The 15,089-nt window shown below is 55.0% G+C and overlaps 1 protein-coding gene across 1 annotated transcript in view; it reads right to left on the bottom strand.

Moving 5' to 3' along the window:
* Nucleotides 1-15,089, bottom strand: part of NFIC (nuclear factor I C) — a gene marked incomplete at its 5' end in the record, with an annotated part of 96,006 nt that overhangs the window by 45,136 nt on the left and 35,781 nt on the right. Inside the window, one exon of the mRNA XM_025208317.1 lies at nt 1,613-1,684. Coding sequence (XP_025064102.1) covers nt 1,613-1,684 — 72 coding nt within the window. The remainder of the gene's footprint in view (nt 1-1,612; nt 1,685-15,089) is intronic.

The raw sequence follows: 15,089 nt of genomic DNA, 5'->3' as shown, positions 1-15,089 counted from the left end.
TAGGGCCCTGACCTGTTTTGGGCGGGCTTCTTAGTGCTCCCAGGAGAGCGATAATGAATAACAATGATAAAGCTGCGTGGGCCAAATACATCTTTGATGTGGAAGCTAGTGCTGTTGCACTAGCCCCTCCGCCCTATGCTGCCAACGCATGAGCCTCCCAATTATAGACTAAAAACCCACTAACTCTCTGGTGGTTTCTCAGTGCTGGGCTAGCACACTGCAGCTGCTTGGTAGGGGAAGTCAATCCTTTTACAAGCAACTCCTTGACTTGCAATAATCAGAGACCAGCAGCACACCCAGAGCCCGTCCAAAACCACGTTCCTGTGATAAATATATGGGTCTGAGCTGGGAGCTCTTTAATTCAGAGGGCTTTTATCTGTAAGCTATGCCCTGCAGCCCTGGGGCCAAACATAGCCCGGCTCCTTTGTACACCTCCGTCAAATGGGGGTGAGCACTTCTTGAAATCAGATGCTCAACTTGCCAGCAGCCAACCTGAGGCTCCTGGCCTGGCTGCCTTGAGCATCGTCCTGGCCAAAGCACCAACAGGACACTGGGGGAGCCATGAACATGCTCTGCTGTGAGTACTTGTGCTTTGCCAGCAGGCTGTGAGCATCACTCGGATACATTAACTTTGCACTGCTGGGTGCATCCACATAAGGTGCTCCTGTCCTGTGCTATACTGGCCTGGTGCTCTCTCCCCTGTGCTGAAGGTTTCCATACTAAGGAATCTGCAGTGGGGAGAGCCTGGTGTTCAATTGGCCTCTGTGCTCCTCAGTACCTCACTGCAAGTGTCTGCTGTTTTAGAAAGAAACTGGGGGTCAGCTGGATGAGAGCCTGGGCATAGTGTGGGGACAAATTTGGCATGATCAGCTGTGCAAATGCCACACAATGCTCCCAGCTGCCCTCCTTCCATGCTGTCCCAGGCCTGGACTCCCCAGCTCAGCAACACCGGCCTCTCTCAGCCCTAACCTACACCCTCTGTGCTCCCTTGATAGTCCCCTTTGGATCCCACCCAGAGCAGAAACCAGTTCTGCCTACCCCAGAAGTGAGGCAGGCCAGAAAACAGCATATGATTTAATAAAGACAGTGATAAATGGGGTTCTCATTCTTTGCCTTTGGGTTTTAAGGCTTCATATTACATTCACTTAACGTTTTCCAGCTTTTCCTCCCAGCCACAAAGGCTGGAAAATCACCTCTTTTTTAAAGGAAAGCTGAGATTCTCACCTAATCACCTGACTCCAGGAGCTGGGGCTTCAAGCAAACATAGCACCTATCATGGGACTGGCAGCGCTGAGAAGCTGTTAATTATGCCCCGTTGTGCCATGATTTCCCAGTGAGGGCATTAGGCTGAGCAAAGCCCGGAAACTCCTTACTCTTGCAACCTCTTAGGGAGTCACATCCATGTTTGCAGAAGGGTAAGTGAGCAGGCGGTTAACCCTTCTGAACCAGCCCCAGCATAGGCTCCTTCTTACAGCAGGCGCCTCAGGGAAGAGCTCTGAATAGAGCTGGCATGTAAGACCCTACCCATTGCCTCATGCAAACAGGCAGGGGGGAATGGGGCCTGGGTGGAAGAGGGAGCTGCAGACACCCTCTCAGGACCCCACTTACTTACCCAATGTGATCGGTTTACTGTCCTCCTGATCTGAGCCGATCCCTGTCCTCGGGCTGCTGCTTTGCTCTGAATCTGAAATGAAAAGTGACATGTAAGGCTTTGCTCCTTCGATGTGTCTGCAGCTCAGTGCTTAGAGACATCACCTTGCCAGCACCTCTACCCAGCCCTGCCCTGTTCCTCTCTCATAGCTTCATCTACCCTCCATCAGTTGTAGAGGCACCACCCTGAGCAGCACCCCCACCGTTGTCTGGATGTAGGGACCTGCTTGCCTCAGCCACGGCATCTCAGCATCCCTCCCAATAAAGAAAAGGTGGAACTAGACTGTAGCAAATAGGAAGGGAGCGGGGGGCAAATCTTTTCTGAGGCTGCTGGACCCAGACAAACACAGCAGTTCTCCCTGCCTCCCAGCCAGCACTGCCTCAGGGCCTCAGACTGAGTTTTGCTAAATCCTGGCTGCACTAAGTGACAGCAGGAACAATGACAGCATCAGAGCGGGGCAACAGATGGCCACCGGCCACCACAGCTCTCCCTGGACCAGCAGCACCCCGCTACACTTCCCCTGCGCAGCATGCTCCATACACCAACCCGCACTGTCCCTGTGGTTAGAAATGGCCCCGCATAAGTGACACGGTCTCATTCCCCCAGAGGTGTAACAGAGCAGCTGTGCAACCAGGGAGCGGTGACACAGGGGCAGTGGCAACTTCTGGCTGCTGCTGGCACCGTTGTGCGGCTGAAGCAGCAGGTCTGATCATTTTGCCCCCACCAACTCACTGCCCCAGTTGCCCGGCCTTAGTTACGCTGCTGCATCCTGTATCGGTTAGTCGCTGGATGCTGACACTGGGGTTTCTGTCTGTCTCTGTCTGCCAGCCCCATCCAGAGGACCAGTGAGAAGCCAACCTTGTACGGGAATACGAGTCATTGACACTGTTTTAAGCAACCAGCTCTGGGACTGACCACAGCAGCCACCTAGCAATTCCAGACAGGCTTCACATCCTCATTTCAGTCCTGAAATGCATCCACCTCTGGGGTGGACCCAGCAGTCATTTCCCAGGGCACAGGACTGCAACTAGAGAAGTATGCCAGATCCAAATGAAGCTGCAGAAGGCGTGGGGAGGGGGGACGACGGAGGCAGACTGGAACTGCCCAGCGGTGGTTGATCAAGAGGAGCAACTGAACAAGAAAGGCCCTTCCCTTATACAGTTAAAAATGAATAGTGACCGTGAGTGGTCCTGGCCTCTTAGGGTTCCCATGGCAACAGACAAACACTAATGGCTGCTTTATGTAATATCATTTGCTGCCGTAATGGCCCCCTCCGTGGTCTGCACTCACTAACCAGAGTTCACTTTGCTGCCCCGTGCGATGATTAATGAGCCGCTGCGCCAGACGGAGCCTCCTCACCTCACCGCTGCCCGCCCGCCGCCGGTAATGGAGGAAGCTCGTGACCTCAGAACAGATGGCGCCATTAAACAGCCCCAGGTTACACCACCGTGGCTTAACCCCCCCACCCCCTCCAACGAGGCGGCCTTGGATGCCTGCAGAAATCACTGCTCCCCACTGCAGCTGGGCTCTGGAGCAACTGCTGCCTCACTTGCAGAGGCCTTTGCCTTGGCCACTGCTCCCCTGTGCAACAGAAAGTCCAGGCCACTTATAGGCAGTGGTGTCAAGGGAAATCACGGAGCAGCTGGAACTGCCTTCTCCAGCCTGTGAGCCAGTGCCCCAAGGGGCCAGCAGCTGCCCCCTCCCATGGCTTGTGGTACAGTGCTGGTCCCTGCGGGGACCTTGCAGGCCTGCTTGGGGCCAGTGCAGTTGCAGAGCACGAGGCCTGATGTGATGTCATGGCACAAATATAGCAACACCATGTCAGCAAGCTGGGCAGGCTGGGCAAGCTGGTACCCATCCTGAGTCTGACACCAGTGTGTTTGCTGCCTGGGCATTCCCCTGCTCGCTTCTGCCACGTGGCTGGGTGGCTCCCAGTCTCCTTGCTTTGGCCACGTTCTCTCCCTGGCCCAGCTACCAGACATTGCTCATGGCTGAGTGTCCCTCCTGCCTCTTCCCTTCCTGCCCCAGCTCCGCACGCCCCACTATACATGTCCGCCTTGTGTTTATGATCCCACTGCCCAGCTGAGGAGCCTTGCCCTGCATGGTTTGGCCTCTGCTGTGCTCCCAAAACCCTCTGACCCTTAGGCAGGGAGATGTTCAGGGTACTCAGCACCCAGCCTGCCTTCACAGAAGCTCCCAGGATCAGCCCTACTGTCCCCTTTGTGTTAAGTCCTTGTCCTTGAATGGGGCACACATTTTTTCTAGGGCTTCCATGATCCCCAAGCTTTGACATGTCTCCTTCAAGACCTTTCCCCACTCCTTTCCTGATCCGGGACCCATGGCATAGACCAGGGATTCTCAACCAGGGTGTCAGGGCACCCTGGAGTGCTGTCAGATACTTTGAAGGTTGCTCCGAGGTATGGGGACATTGGCAGATAAGCGCAGATTCAGGCTTGTCTCTCTGCAAGGAGGTAAGCACTGCAATATATAACTTCATTTTGTTTAAATTGGTGGCGCTCAATTCACATGGAGAAGTGCCTCGAGTCCAGTGAGGGGTGCCTCAAATCCAAAAAGTGTAAGAACCACTGACACGGATGCAGTGCCAAACCTACTGCATATACTTCCCTCTTACACATGTGCCTACTACATATTGCCACCCACTGTCACATACCATGGCATATCCCCTACAATATATACCCAATGCACGTGCCCCTTCTGTGTATCCATTGCCTATACCCAGTGTCTGTGCACCAGACCACATTAAAGACAACACCAATTTGGATGTATAATTTTGCTCCTTTTCCTCTTGCCAGCTCCTCTGACTTTCTCAGCCAATTCACACGGCTGCCTGAACCCGTGGCATGCCTGCTCTGATCTCTAGGGGGGAAGTGCCCATTGCCATCACGTAGCAGGTGGTAGTATTTTGCCTTCCGGCTTGTGAAATGCCCATTACATATTCGCCACCTGCACACCTAGCTCTTAGATGCTCCAGCACTCCCTGCCCCGACTGCTGGTCCCATGTGGCAATTCAGTGATGACTGGGCAACTTATTTCCTTCATTAACACCAAGGACTAAAATACATACTAAGCCCAGCCTCACTGCTCCTGTCATGGAGCCTGTCTCATGTTATGCAACTGGTTCCTCTGTGTCTGGGGGGAGAGTGGGGGGGGGGGGGGGGGGGGTGTGCACGTGTGAAGCGTATGTGTGCGCGCGCGTGTCTGCGCATGCGTGCTACCAGCTCTGCATAGTGTCCTGCAGGATATTTGGCAACTTTCAACTTCCTGCAGAAGCTTAACCCTTTGTACACTGGGACCTGGAACCAGGATCCTGGTCCATTTGTGGTCGCTGCAGAACCCGTGACAACGTCTGGGCATTAATCCCAGCATCCTGGCCAAAGTCCTGTCAAACAGCTTCCTATGATTCCTCCTGCTTTCTCATCTGGAGACAGACTCTCCCTTCACTTCCTGTTTCACGTGGCTCTGAGCAGTGTCACAGCCAGCTGTGAAGTACACCCACTCCCCACGGTGCAAGCAGCTAGTCCGTCCCTATGGGGCTGCCTTGGTTGATCTTCCTGTCCAGAAGGAGCCTTGAGTGTGCACAGACTGCCAGATCTGAGCCTCACAGTACCCTCTGTGTAGAGCCAGCTCCTGGGAGCAGAGGCCAAATCCTGGCTTCAGTTTGGGCTGCCTAAATTCTGGGCAGCTCCACTGATTTCAGTGGGGGGTGCTCCAGTTTTGCAGGGCTCACATGCCAGCCAGTTCCTCCCCAGGGAAAGGCAAGAACACATAATAACACTGCGAAAGAGAGCCCAGCCTGGCTTGCATTTCTGAGCGCAATCATGCAAAGGAAGTGCTTGCTGCAGCCCCCTCTCCCCTCCCGTCCTGTTCCTTCCGCGCCTCATCAGAAACACGCTCACGCTGGCAGGCTGCAGCCCAGCACTCCCCGTCCCTGCTCCATCTTATCTAAAAATAATCAGACTCCTTGGGCAGCCTTGCAGACGCTGAGCTCAGCGCTATTGGTTTCTAGAGCATCCTGGATTAAATTCACAGCCGGCTTCCCTCCCCCACCCTCATCTACCATGCAGGGCCGCGCTGCTGCTCTGCTCGCTGCCCCGGAGCGCAGCGCAGCAGGCCTGACCACAAAGCTGAGGCTTAAAAGCTGATACCCCTGGCTGCTGGGGAAAGGCCCGTGCCATACCGGTCAGACCTGCGGTGCCAATGGTGGGTGCAAAGCAGCCAGTGCCAGCCTAGGTCATGGGTCCTGCAGCTGCTGCCAAAATTCAGCCTGCATGGCCTGCCTCTCCCAGCTGGCACTGCAGGACCTATGGGGAAGGTCCTTCTGACTCTGCTGTTAGGTGCTGGGTAGCCCCAGGTACCCTCCTCTGCACTTAGGCACAGTTTTGGGCCCTCATCCTCACGTAGGCCCAGGCCTGGGTGCCCCAAGCATGGTGAATGCGATGCTGCAGGGCAGGGCTTGGTCTGTGCCCCAGACTCCCTCTAGGCAGGATGCAGTGTCTGGGCACAACGAGCCCAGCTTGACTCTTCACCATAGCATGATGCTGCGAGCCATCCTGTCCGACTCACTGGCCCTTGGCCCAAGCCAGAAATGAAAGTGAAGCGCTTAGCCAAACAAAATGCCCATTGATTTCAGCTGGGGCTCTTGCCTGAGCAAGGACCACCCAATTGAGCCCCAGGTATACAGCCAGCCGAGGGAGGGATACTTTTCTGATGACAATGCTTTACCAAGACTGATACGTTGACCCCAGTGGAAGGAAGGGCATATCTGGTCTACAGTCCCCATGCAGTGCCCGAGCAGGGCACGTGAGAGCGAGCAGAATGAACCCACATACGAAAGACAGATCACTACAGATGAGATGCTTCCAAATCCCCTGTGCTGGTAACGGGATTTCAGTACCCCACAATTTGTGGGGCTGTGGGATGCAAACCTGGGGGTATGAGTCTGATTTGAATTGAATTATGTAAGGGGATGGCTGTTCTTAGGGAGTTCTTTCTCCTCCCTGCTCTGAGCATTGACCTGCCTCCCCCAGCGCTCAGAGGAGTGGAAGTGCAGTCGATGTCCGTGGTCGTTCCACCCTGGGCATGAGCGACGTTTGAAAGGGCAGGGTTCCCTCCTCCTCCTCCTTGCTCACGTACCTGAAGCATGTAGCAGAGTGAGAATACACATATTCTGTGTCTCTATTGTCCTTATCCCTATACATACCATGCATATCTGGACCTCCCTCTTCTCTTGCCAGGATCAAGCTGGGATCCCTCTTCCATTAGCAGTCCAGGAGGGAAGGATCATCCTGAGTCCTGAGCTGGGATGCCACAAGGATAGTGCTCCTTACCACGTCTCAGCTTGGACACTGGTGCTGGAAGTTGGGCTGGAAGACTGATGCTGGGGCCTGATCCTGCTGGGTTCGTGTGAGCAGAGGGTGCTCAGCAACTTGCACTGACGGGCCATGGATCTTCCCAGTGGCTCATTTCCTTAGGTCTGGGCAGTGCTCCAGGAGCCTCTGCTGCTTCTGTCTTCCCCTCTTTGAGGCTACTTGGAAGAGACCTTGTCCCAGGGAAGCTCATGCCTCTCGGGGGCCATTTTTCCACACATCAGCGGTGGGAACCCTTGGTCCAAGCATCCCTCAGGGTCACCTTAGAGCAAAGCGGCATTAATCACAGAGGCAAGGTCCGACTACTGCGCACCAGCAGTGCTGATAAATATGTGCAGCCTGTTTGTGTTCATGCATTCATTCAGCCTGAAATTAAAGAGACCTTTGGGGTCTGAGGGGGAACCAGCGCTCCCCCAGGAGAGACCGGGACAGGCCCCCCAACTTGGGAATTGCTGCTTGTTAGCTCTGGATACGGCATGAATTTCCAGGAGGTGAGCAAACATATCTTTGCCCAGGGTAAAGAAAATCCCCATTCCTTGAGCAGGGGGATCAGGTGGGCTTTCAGCTATCCCATAGCCTGGCTGTGGGAGAAGAGGGCTGGCTAATGGTTAGAGAAGAAGCCAGGAAGCCTGGATCCCTGGGTGCTGACATTACTCCCGGCTCCGGCGTAAGGCATGGGGTAGTCATAGGAGTGGGGCGCCAGGAGTCAGCCGTTCGAGGACAGGTCCGCGAGCGCCTGCACCCTGGGGCCCGTCGCCAGCCTAGTGTTTGGCATATGGGGATTAAAAGCCAGAGCTGCCGGGTGCCACTTCTGCCATTCCCCCTTGTGGGTTTGTACAAGGCACTTCCTGCATCAGTGCCTCAGTTTCCCCCAGTACAAAGGGGATAATTCGATTCCTCCAGTCCACGTAGGGAGGCGGGGCAGGGGAAGCGTCGCGAGTCCTTTTTCAACGAGCGCCTGTGAAGTGCTTTTGAGATGCTGTGATGAAAGATGCTTTTTAAGCGGAGAGAGCCTGGTAGCCTCTTTATTCCCAACAGGCACAGTCCTCGATTAAATGAAAAGTTAAGGCGGCTGGAGCCATTAATATCACTACAGCAGTGAACGGTGGGGCAAGCAGGGAAGGCACGGGGCCTGGCTGGGCCTTCGTTCCCCCGCGGCGCCACGGTTCACGGTCCAAATGGACTCGGGCTGAGACGTCGAGCTGCCGAGTTTCTTCCCCTGGAGTCTGTCCCGTGCTTTCCACCAGCTTCACGCTCCGCTCTGGGAGCTGGGGAGATGCCAGGCTGGCTTCAAAGCGGTCCCAAACTTGTGCCCCTCCTCTTTTTCTTTCCCCTTTCTCTCTCTCTCGTTCCCTCCATCCTTCTCCTCCTCCTCCCACCCGTTTGGCCTTCGGCATTTTTCTTTCGCAGATTTGGCTGATGCCGGGAAAGGGCTCAGACAATCCAAACAACGCAGTCAAAACACAGCGGCCCAGCCTTGCCAACCAGCCTGGCAGCTTTTTCTTTTTTCACATTTCCTTTCACGCGCTTTCCCGAGACCTTTTGGGAAGCGCGGCTCGCGGGGCAGCGACTGATATTTTCGGCCCCGGGGGACAAAGACGCGTGGGTGGTTCCGACCTCGGTCTTCTCCACCGCCACCCCCCCAAAAAAACAGGGAAAGGGCATTGTTTTTCCAAAAAAACCCGCGGCACACATTTTTGGTGGGCGGGGAGAAAAAGGGAGAGAGAGAAAGAGGCGATGGGGAAGCCTTGAAAAAGCAGCGCATCCTGCTTGACGTAATGGGAGAGGGAGCCATTTTGTTTCTCTGCCCTCCCCACTTTTCTGTCTTCCCCCCCCATGCCGGCCCGGCGGCCATTTTGTGCTCGTGCTCCAGCCATCGTGCATGGCGCGGCGGGACGCGCGCCCCTCGGGGACGCTGCTCCAGCCCGGGCAGGGTTAAATGATGCCCGGTGTGCCATGCCGAGAGGCTTTCTCTTCTTCCCCCCCACCCCTGGCACTCGTCCCTCCTCCATTTTTGGTTTTTCCTCCCCAATTTACATTCCTCACCGACCAAAAACAGCAAAGAAACCGAGTCTGGTTCTTAGTAAATGTCCTGGAATGAGGCGTGCAAACGAGTTGGATCCCTAATAGGGGACGGGTTATTATTGGCAGGGGGGAAATAAAAGAGAGGAGAGAAGACATGAATGAGAGAAATAATCCAGGGAAGGAAAATACAGATTCCAGTCCCTGCCTGTTTACTTATGGGTCTAATTCTTGGCCGCGCTTTCCTTCCACACGGCATTTTTCTTTCCCCTCCACTTCCCCCCCGTCCCCGCCGCATGCCTCCCTTTTTATCTGGCAGCCATTTCAGAAGCATGAGGGAAGAGAAATCCAACACACACCCTCGTGCACGCGCACTTGCACGCACGCACACACACACACACACAAAGTTTCCTCTTGGCAGCCATCTTAGGTAGCGTGAATTCCTCCGGCAGTTCAGGGAGAGGTGCCAGCGGGGGGAGAGGGGGGCGCGTGGGGATCGGTGCCAGGGCTGAGGCAGGGGAGAGCAGCAGGGGTGGGGGGTGTCTTTTTTCCTCTCTTTTTTCCTCTCTTTTTTTTCCCCCCTCTTTCCTTTTTATTTAGAAATACGTCACTCCCGAGCAGAGAGGAGGATGCGACAGCAGGACAGGCTGCGAGTAGTGCCAGGAAAGACAGAGGAAAGGGCTGCCCTCGGATCCCTCCCTGGCAGCACCGGGAGAGACTTTAACACTGTTGACCCTGCTGCACGCGCGCGTACACACAAACACACACACGCACGCCGGCGCTCATGGACAGGACGTGCCTTCCCTCTTCCTTGACCATGAAGAATCATGTAGCATCTGGAAGTCGTTTGTGACGGAAGCGGGCAGAGCCAAGCGCGGCGCCCGTGGACCTGGTGGTTAGGGCGAAGAGACCCGGAGAGCCGGGAGTCCAGTCCCAGCACTGGGATGAGGGCTCAGCTACTGGAGCAGCGAGGGTAGGACTGGGAATCCAGATGCCCGGGCTCTACCCTCTGCTCTGCCACTGAGTCCTTGGGTAACCATGCCCCTCCCTATGTTTCGCTTTCTCCCCCTCTGTAAAATGGGCACAATACTGACATAAGTGACACTGAGGAGCTGGGGGCCAGGAAGGGAAGAGCTGGGCCCCGGGGAGATGTGTCACCTCGTCTGCAGACGTGGCCTAGAAAGGGGCAAAAAGGGCAGTTCAAGTCAGAACGCCATTCGAAGCCGCAGGGCTGCACTGCCGCTTTGCTGAATGTGTCGTCCCAGCACGCACGCAGCTGAGGGCCAAACTTAGACCAGTGCAAGAGAAAGCCCAGCCTGGCGGCACAATAGGAGAGCAGCCTGCCATCTGGCCGCAAGGAAGCTTGCCACGAAATGAGAACTTAGTCTGGTGCTGGAGCCCCGGAGACCTCTTTTCCATCTGCCCGCCTTAGCAGCCACTCCACGCAGCCCTGCAATGCGAGGAAGCCACAGCCCGAGCGCACGTTGCCAGGTGGGTTAATAATTGATGTGTGTTTGGTACTGGCGGAGCTTTGTGGGACAGCCGCAGCCAACTGGCCAACGTTACTCACGTTTGGACAGCGCTGCCAATGGGCAAAGGGGCACGTGCTGCAGAAACGGGAAGAAAGCTGGTGACATCCTGAGTCCTAACCCCGAGTTCAATCTACCGGGCCTTGCCGCTTGTAGAAAACCAGCTTGCTTCCCCAAGGCTTGACCAGGAACGTGACTCTTTTTGATCAAAAGCATCTGAACAGCCTCCCACAGCCCGAGAGAGACACGTTTAGGGGTCAAAGCATCCACAGATTGGCACATTTGGCCCTGGGAAAACTCTTCGGAGCCAACCCTCCCCGGCTCAAGCGCTGCACAACATTGCACAGCAGGCTGTGCACTTCCCTGCTCCTGCAGAAAGTGGTTTAGATGTGGTGGAGCATTAGAAGTGCAGAGGAGCTGGGATAAGCAGGCTGCAAACACGGTTTAACTTGTTATAACTTGCAGGCTTTGCTGTCAATAGCAGGTAAAGGTAGATGCGTGTTAGGAAAAAACCCCATAAAACAAGAATTACTGCACATAGGCCCCAGGCCCGAGGTGTCTGCCAACTGTGGCAGGGAATGGCGGAGGGCAAGAACTTCCAGGTGCTCTACCCTGATGTAGAGCCCAGATTTTCCAAAGAGCTCCATCCCCACCCAGGCACCAAAGGAAGGGCCAAGGGCAGCTTTTTAGCTGGCATGAACTCTGTCAGCTCCACTGGATGAATCGCCAGCATGCTCCCAGATCCCTGATTAATAGGTACTGGGCCAAACGCGGCCTCCAGTGCCACGTGACCACTGAATTATAACAGCCAGAGCTGCAACAGGGAACACAGAGTATAATTTGTGGAGGGATTGCAAACCTCCTCCTTGAGGGTCTGAGGCAGCTTCTAACTAGCAGAAATTAGCACAAAGCCATTTGTATCCCCCAGCTACCTAATGCTGAATTCTTGCCCCCACCTCTGGGACACCCGGGGCTGGTCACTGCACAGACATGCTGCTGTAGTAGCTCGGCCTTGGCCCGACAACCCAGAAATCCCCACGTTACTCTGGAAAGCATCACAGAAAGAGTTACTTTCTTCTGACACTGAACAAAGAGCTTTATTAGAACATAAACAGGATTATCCCTAGAACTATCCTGTTCCACTTCATCCTCAAATCTTCCCAGACCCCTGGCTTCTTGCTACAGGTTTAAAGAAATAGTACACTCAGCCCGCTGAGATCAAAAGCTGGGGAATAGGTGGCAGGGCATAGTTTTGCTGCCTCTTCCTTAGACCCAGATGATTTCCTGCAGAAATTTTCTTTTGTGTTTTATGCCTAGATAGCAAGTGCATCAGTTAATTTGCAGGAAGGCATTTTCGCTGTACTCGGTGTCCAAAAGTAGACAGGCTCTGATCTCAGATACACCCAGCAGAAATCCAGAGAAGCTGTGTTGCTTTCCTGGGCTTAATCTGGATTTGCACTAGAGTCTGTGAAATCAGAATCTCTCTGTCTGCCTCCCTCTCCCTCTACACACACACACACACACACACATGCACGCACAAAGTGGTTTCCCATCATTTGAATGCGCTGTACAGTACATCCTAAACTGATGGTGCTGATGTATTTGACATGACAGATGTTCCATGTATTCATTAGGGCTCCTTTAATCTTTAACTGTCTGTAGCATTGCTACAACTCCGCTGTTTTTTCTCTCAAGCTCTGTGCTGGGTGTATTTCAGATCTTTCCTTTCAGGGTCTCCAGAGTGGTGCTGATGAGAGAGGAGCCAGCCTGCAACCCTCAGCTCAGACTCACCCCAGGCCTGAGCTGTTTTTGAGGTTTGATGCATCTGACTGAAATGGGTCTTTTCTAACCCCGAGGGGCTGCTGTTCTCACGGGTTTTGACCCCTGGGCTCCAGGTGTGGCTAGGACTGCACGTGACAACACTCAATGAGGAAGCTGCCTGTGAGTATCTGTGATTAGAGACAGGCTCCAGGTGTGCAGAGAGACCTTGAGAGCCAGATCTCCTGCTCCTCTGTGCTGCCTTCACCCCAGTGACCTCGATGGGGTTACTCTGGTTTGTCCCAGCATGTGTGAGCCTCTTATGCAGGGGAGGACATGTCCCTGTCTGAACCTGGAGTGCTCCTGAGACAGGCGGTGTGTGGGAGCCTCCCCCAGCCTGGCTCCCACTAGCTTGCTGTTGCTGCAGCGGAGAAGCACTGCATTACCATTTCTGTTGCTGCTACACTACGGCTGCTTTCTCCATCCTTAAAGAGCACAGAAGTCAAGACGCTGCAGAGATCCATCCCCTATTGCAGTGGCAGGGTGCAGGGCACAGCGCCAGGTGTTGGAGAAAAACAACCCGTACTAGGTACCACGCACTTCCTCACCCCCCACACATTACATTAACACCAATGCTGTAGTATTACCTAAAAACACATGTCACAGCCCTGTTGCACTGAGCATTGCCCTGACAAGTCCAAGGCCCAGAGACCTCACAGTCCAGGTACCAGAGAGGCAGATGAGTGGAGCCAGGTAGGAAGGGAGCAGGTCACAAGCCAGCTTTGCCATCTGAGAGGTCAGGATGGGAAAGCACTGTAGGCTCCAGGAAGTCTTACTAATCAGCTTGCTATTCAGGGTCCCCCTCTCCTCCCAGCCCGGCCTCCTGTCCCAGGGCTTTAATACATCACATGCCTGCTCCCTGGGCCGGGCGGATTGCGGCTGCTGAGATACACTCTCACATGTGCTGGCTGGTAGCACTGTGCTCTTCCCCTCCTTAGGCTGCAACTTGACTGAATCACAGCAAGGTGCAGCCCTTGTCCTGCTTTGTCCAGACCCTGACATCCTCACTGAGGCCACCCCAGCAGGGTGAGCCCCACACATTCACCGATACACACCAGCTGGCTTCTCCCATGAGGTTGGAGCAAATACAAATTACATTCTTGGAGATTCACAGGACTCCGGGAGCTGGGGCTTTAAGAAACTTCACGTATTGCACAGAATAGGCAACACTGCAGCATGCCACACCACCCTGGTTCTAGATACCCCATCGGGGAGTCCTGCAGATAGCATGGGTAGATGACTTATGCTGAACCAACCCAGGAAGCCCACAGGGGTGAAATGAGTCACTGATATGGGGACAAGGATCCTACAATGCGCTAACCCCATCACCCAGGAAAAGCAGTAGGGCCAGAGGGGGCTGGAGAGCAGTGGAGCTGTTCTTTCTGCCCAGGGGAGTGAATAGGGGCCTGGCAATACCAAGTTATGTGGTGTATAGTCATGGAGGAAGAGGCCTGGAGAGCCTGTGATGACCAGGGCAGAAGCTTGTGCTCTTGAGCCAGCTGGAACCAGACCAGACAGAGGCACATGGGAAATAAGGCTGTCCAGGGCCACAGGCAGGGTGAGTTCTTCAGGGCAGGCTGCCATCTCCCATGCATTTGTCCAGGGCTTGGCACAATGGTGCCAGACCTGGTCAAGCCCTCTGGGGACGGCCAGGCCTGTGAAGAGATAGACACTGCTCACACTTCTGCTGGCACAGATCACAAGCCCCTGAGGCAGCGGAGCGTGGAGAGAGCTGCATTCTTCATCCCTTGGAGTCTCTGAATGAAGCTTGGCCGAGATCTGCCTGGGCTCATCCAGGCACTCCTGGCGGGGATGCAGGACTCCCGTGTTGGGCAGGACAGCCTGCATCTCAGTGATCCCTGCCGGCTTTAGTGCTTTCAACTCCAAGCACATTCTCCAAGGAGCCCTTCCCCTCACAGGGGGCATCTTCCCTGGAGAAGCTCATTCTTGGCATCACAAGGATAAGGACGATCAGTATTACTAAAGCACTGGCCCCCAGAAGCCCTGCCCAATGCCAGCCCCACGTGCTGCACACACAAGACCCTTGTGCCCAAAGACCTCCCAGTTTAAGCAGCCAAGAGTGGGAGGGGAAACTGAGTCCTGGGGACTTATCCAAGGCCACTCCTCAACCAGTGCCCTACCCATGGGCCCACATTGCCTCGCGGCACCGTGCCACATGCCTCGGCCCGCCTGCACCGCGGTGTCTCGGCCAGGTGGGGAAGGGGGAAGCAGATTCTGCCACAGACCGAGTCCAAGCCCGTCTGCTAAATCGCAGACATGTGGGCCAGGCAGCCAAGGGGTTAACCTCCTCCCAGCCCCTCCTCCCCTCTGCTCCTTCCACCCCCCACAAGCTGGGGAAAAAATATCAGTGACCAAACAGATCAATAATTTGTTTTCTTAAAAATAGCATGGTGGGGGAGGGGTGGGCGCACGCTGGGCCGCCCGGGGCCTGCTCGCCGGCAGCTGGATCAATGCCATCGATCGAGCGCTGGACCCCAGCGGCACGCCGGATCCTGATTAACATTTACAACAGGGCTCGGCTGGAACTGAGATTTCCCTCCCACCCTCCAGCTCAGCCGCCCCCTCCCCGCCCCCAAAATGATTGAGCAGTTAGCAGTAAAGCCAGGCAAATGTGGACGCTGCGCCCTGTGCCATCTGGGCGCCGATGACATGGCCATGGCG

This window comes from Alligator sinensis, unplaced genomic scaffold (genome assembly GCF_000455745.1).
Source record: "Alligator sinensis unplaced genomic scaffold, ASM45574v1 scaffold103_1, whole genome shotgun sequence".
NCBI classification, from domain to species: Eukaryota; Metazoa; Chordata; order Crocodylia; family Alligatoridae; genus Alligator; species Alligator sinensis.
The sequence above is the reverse complement of the archived record's forward strand: the minus strand, read 5'-3'. Positions and strand labels throughout refer to the sequence as shown.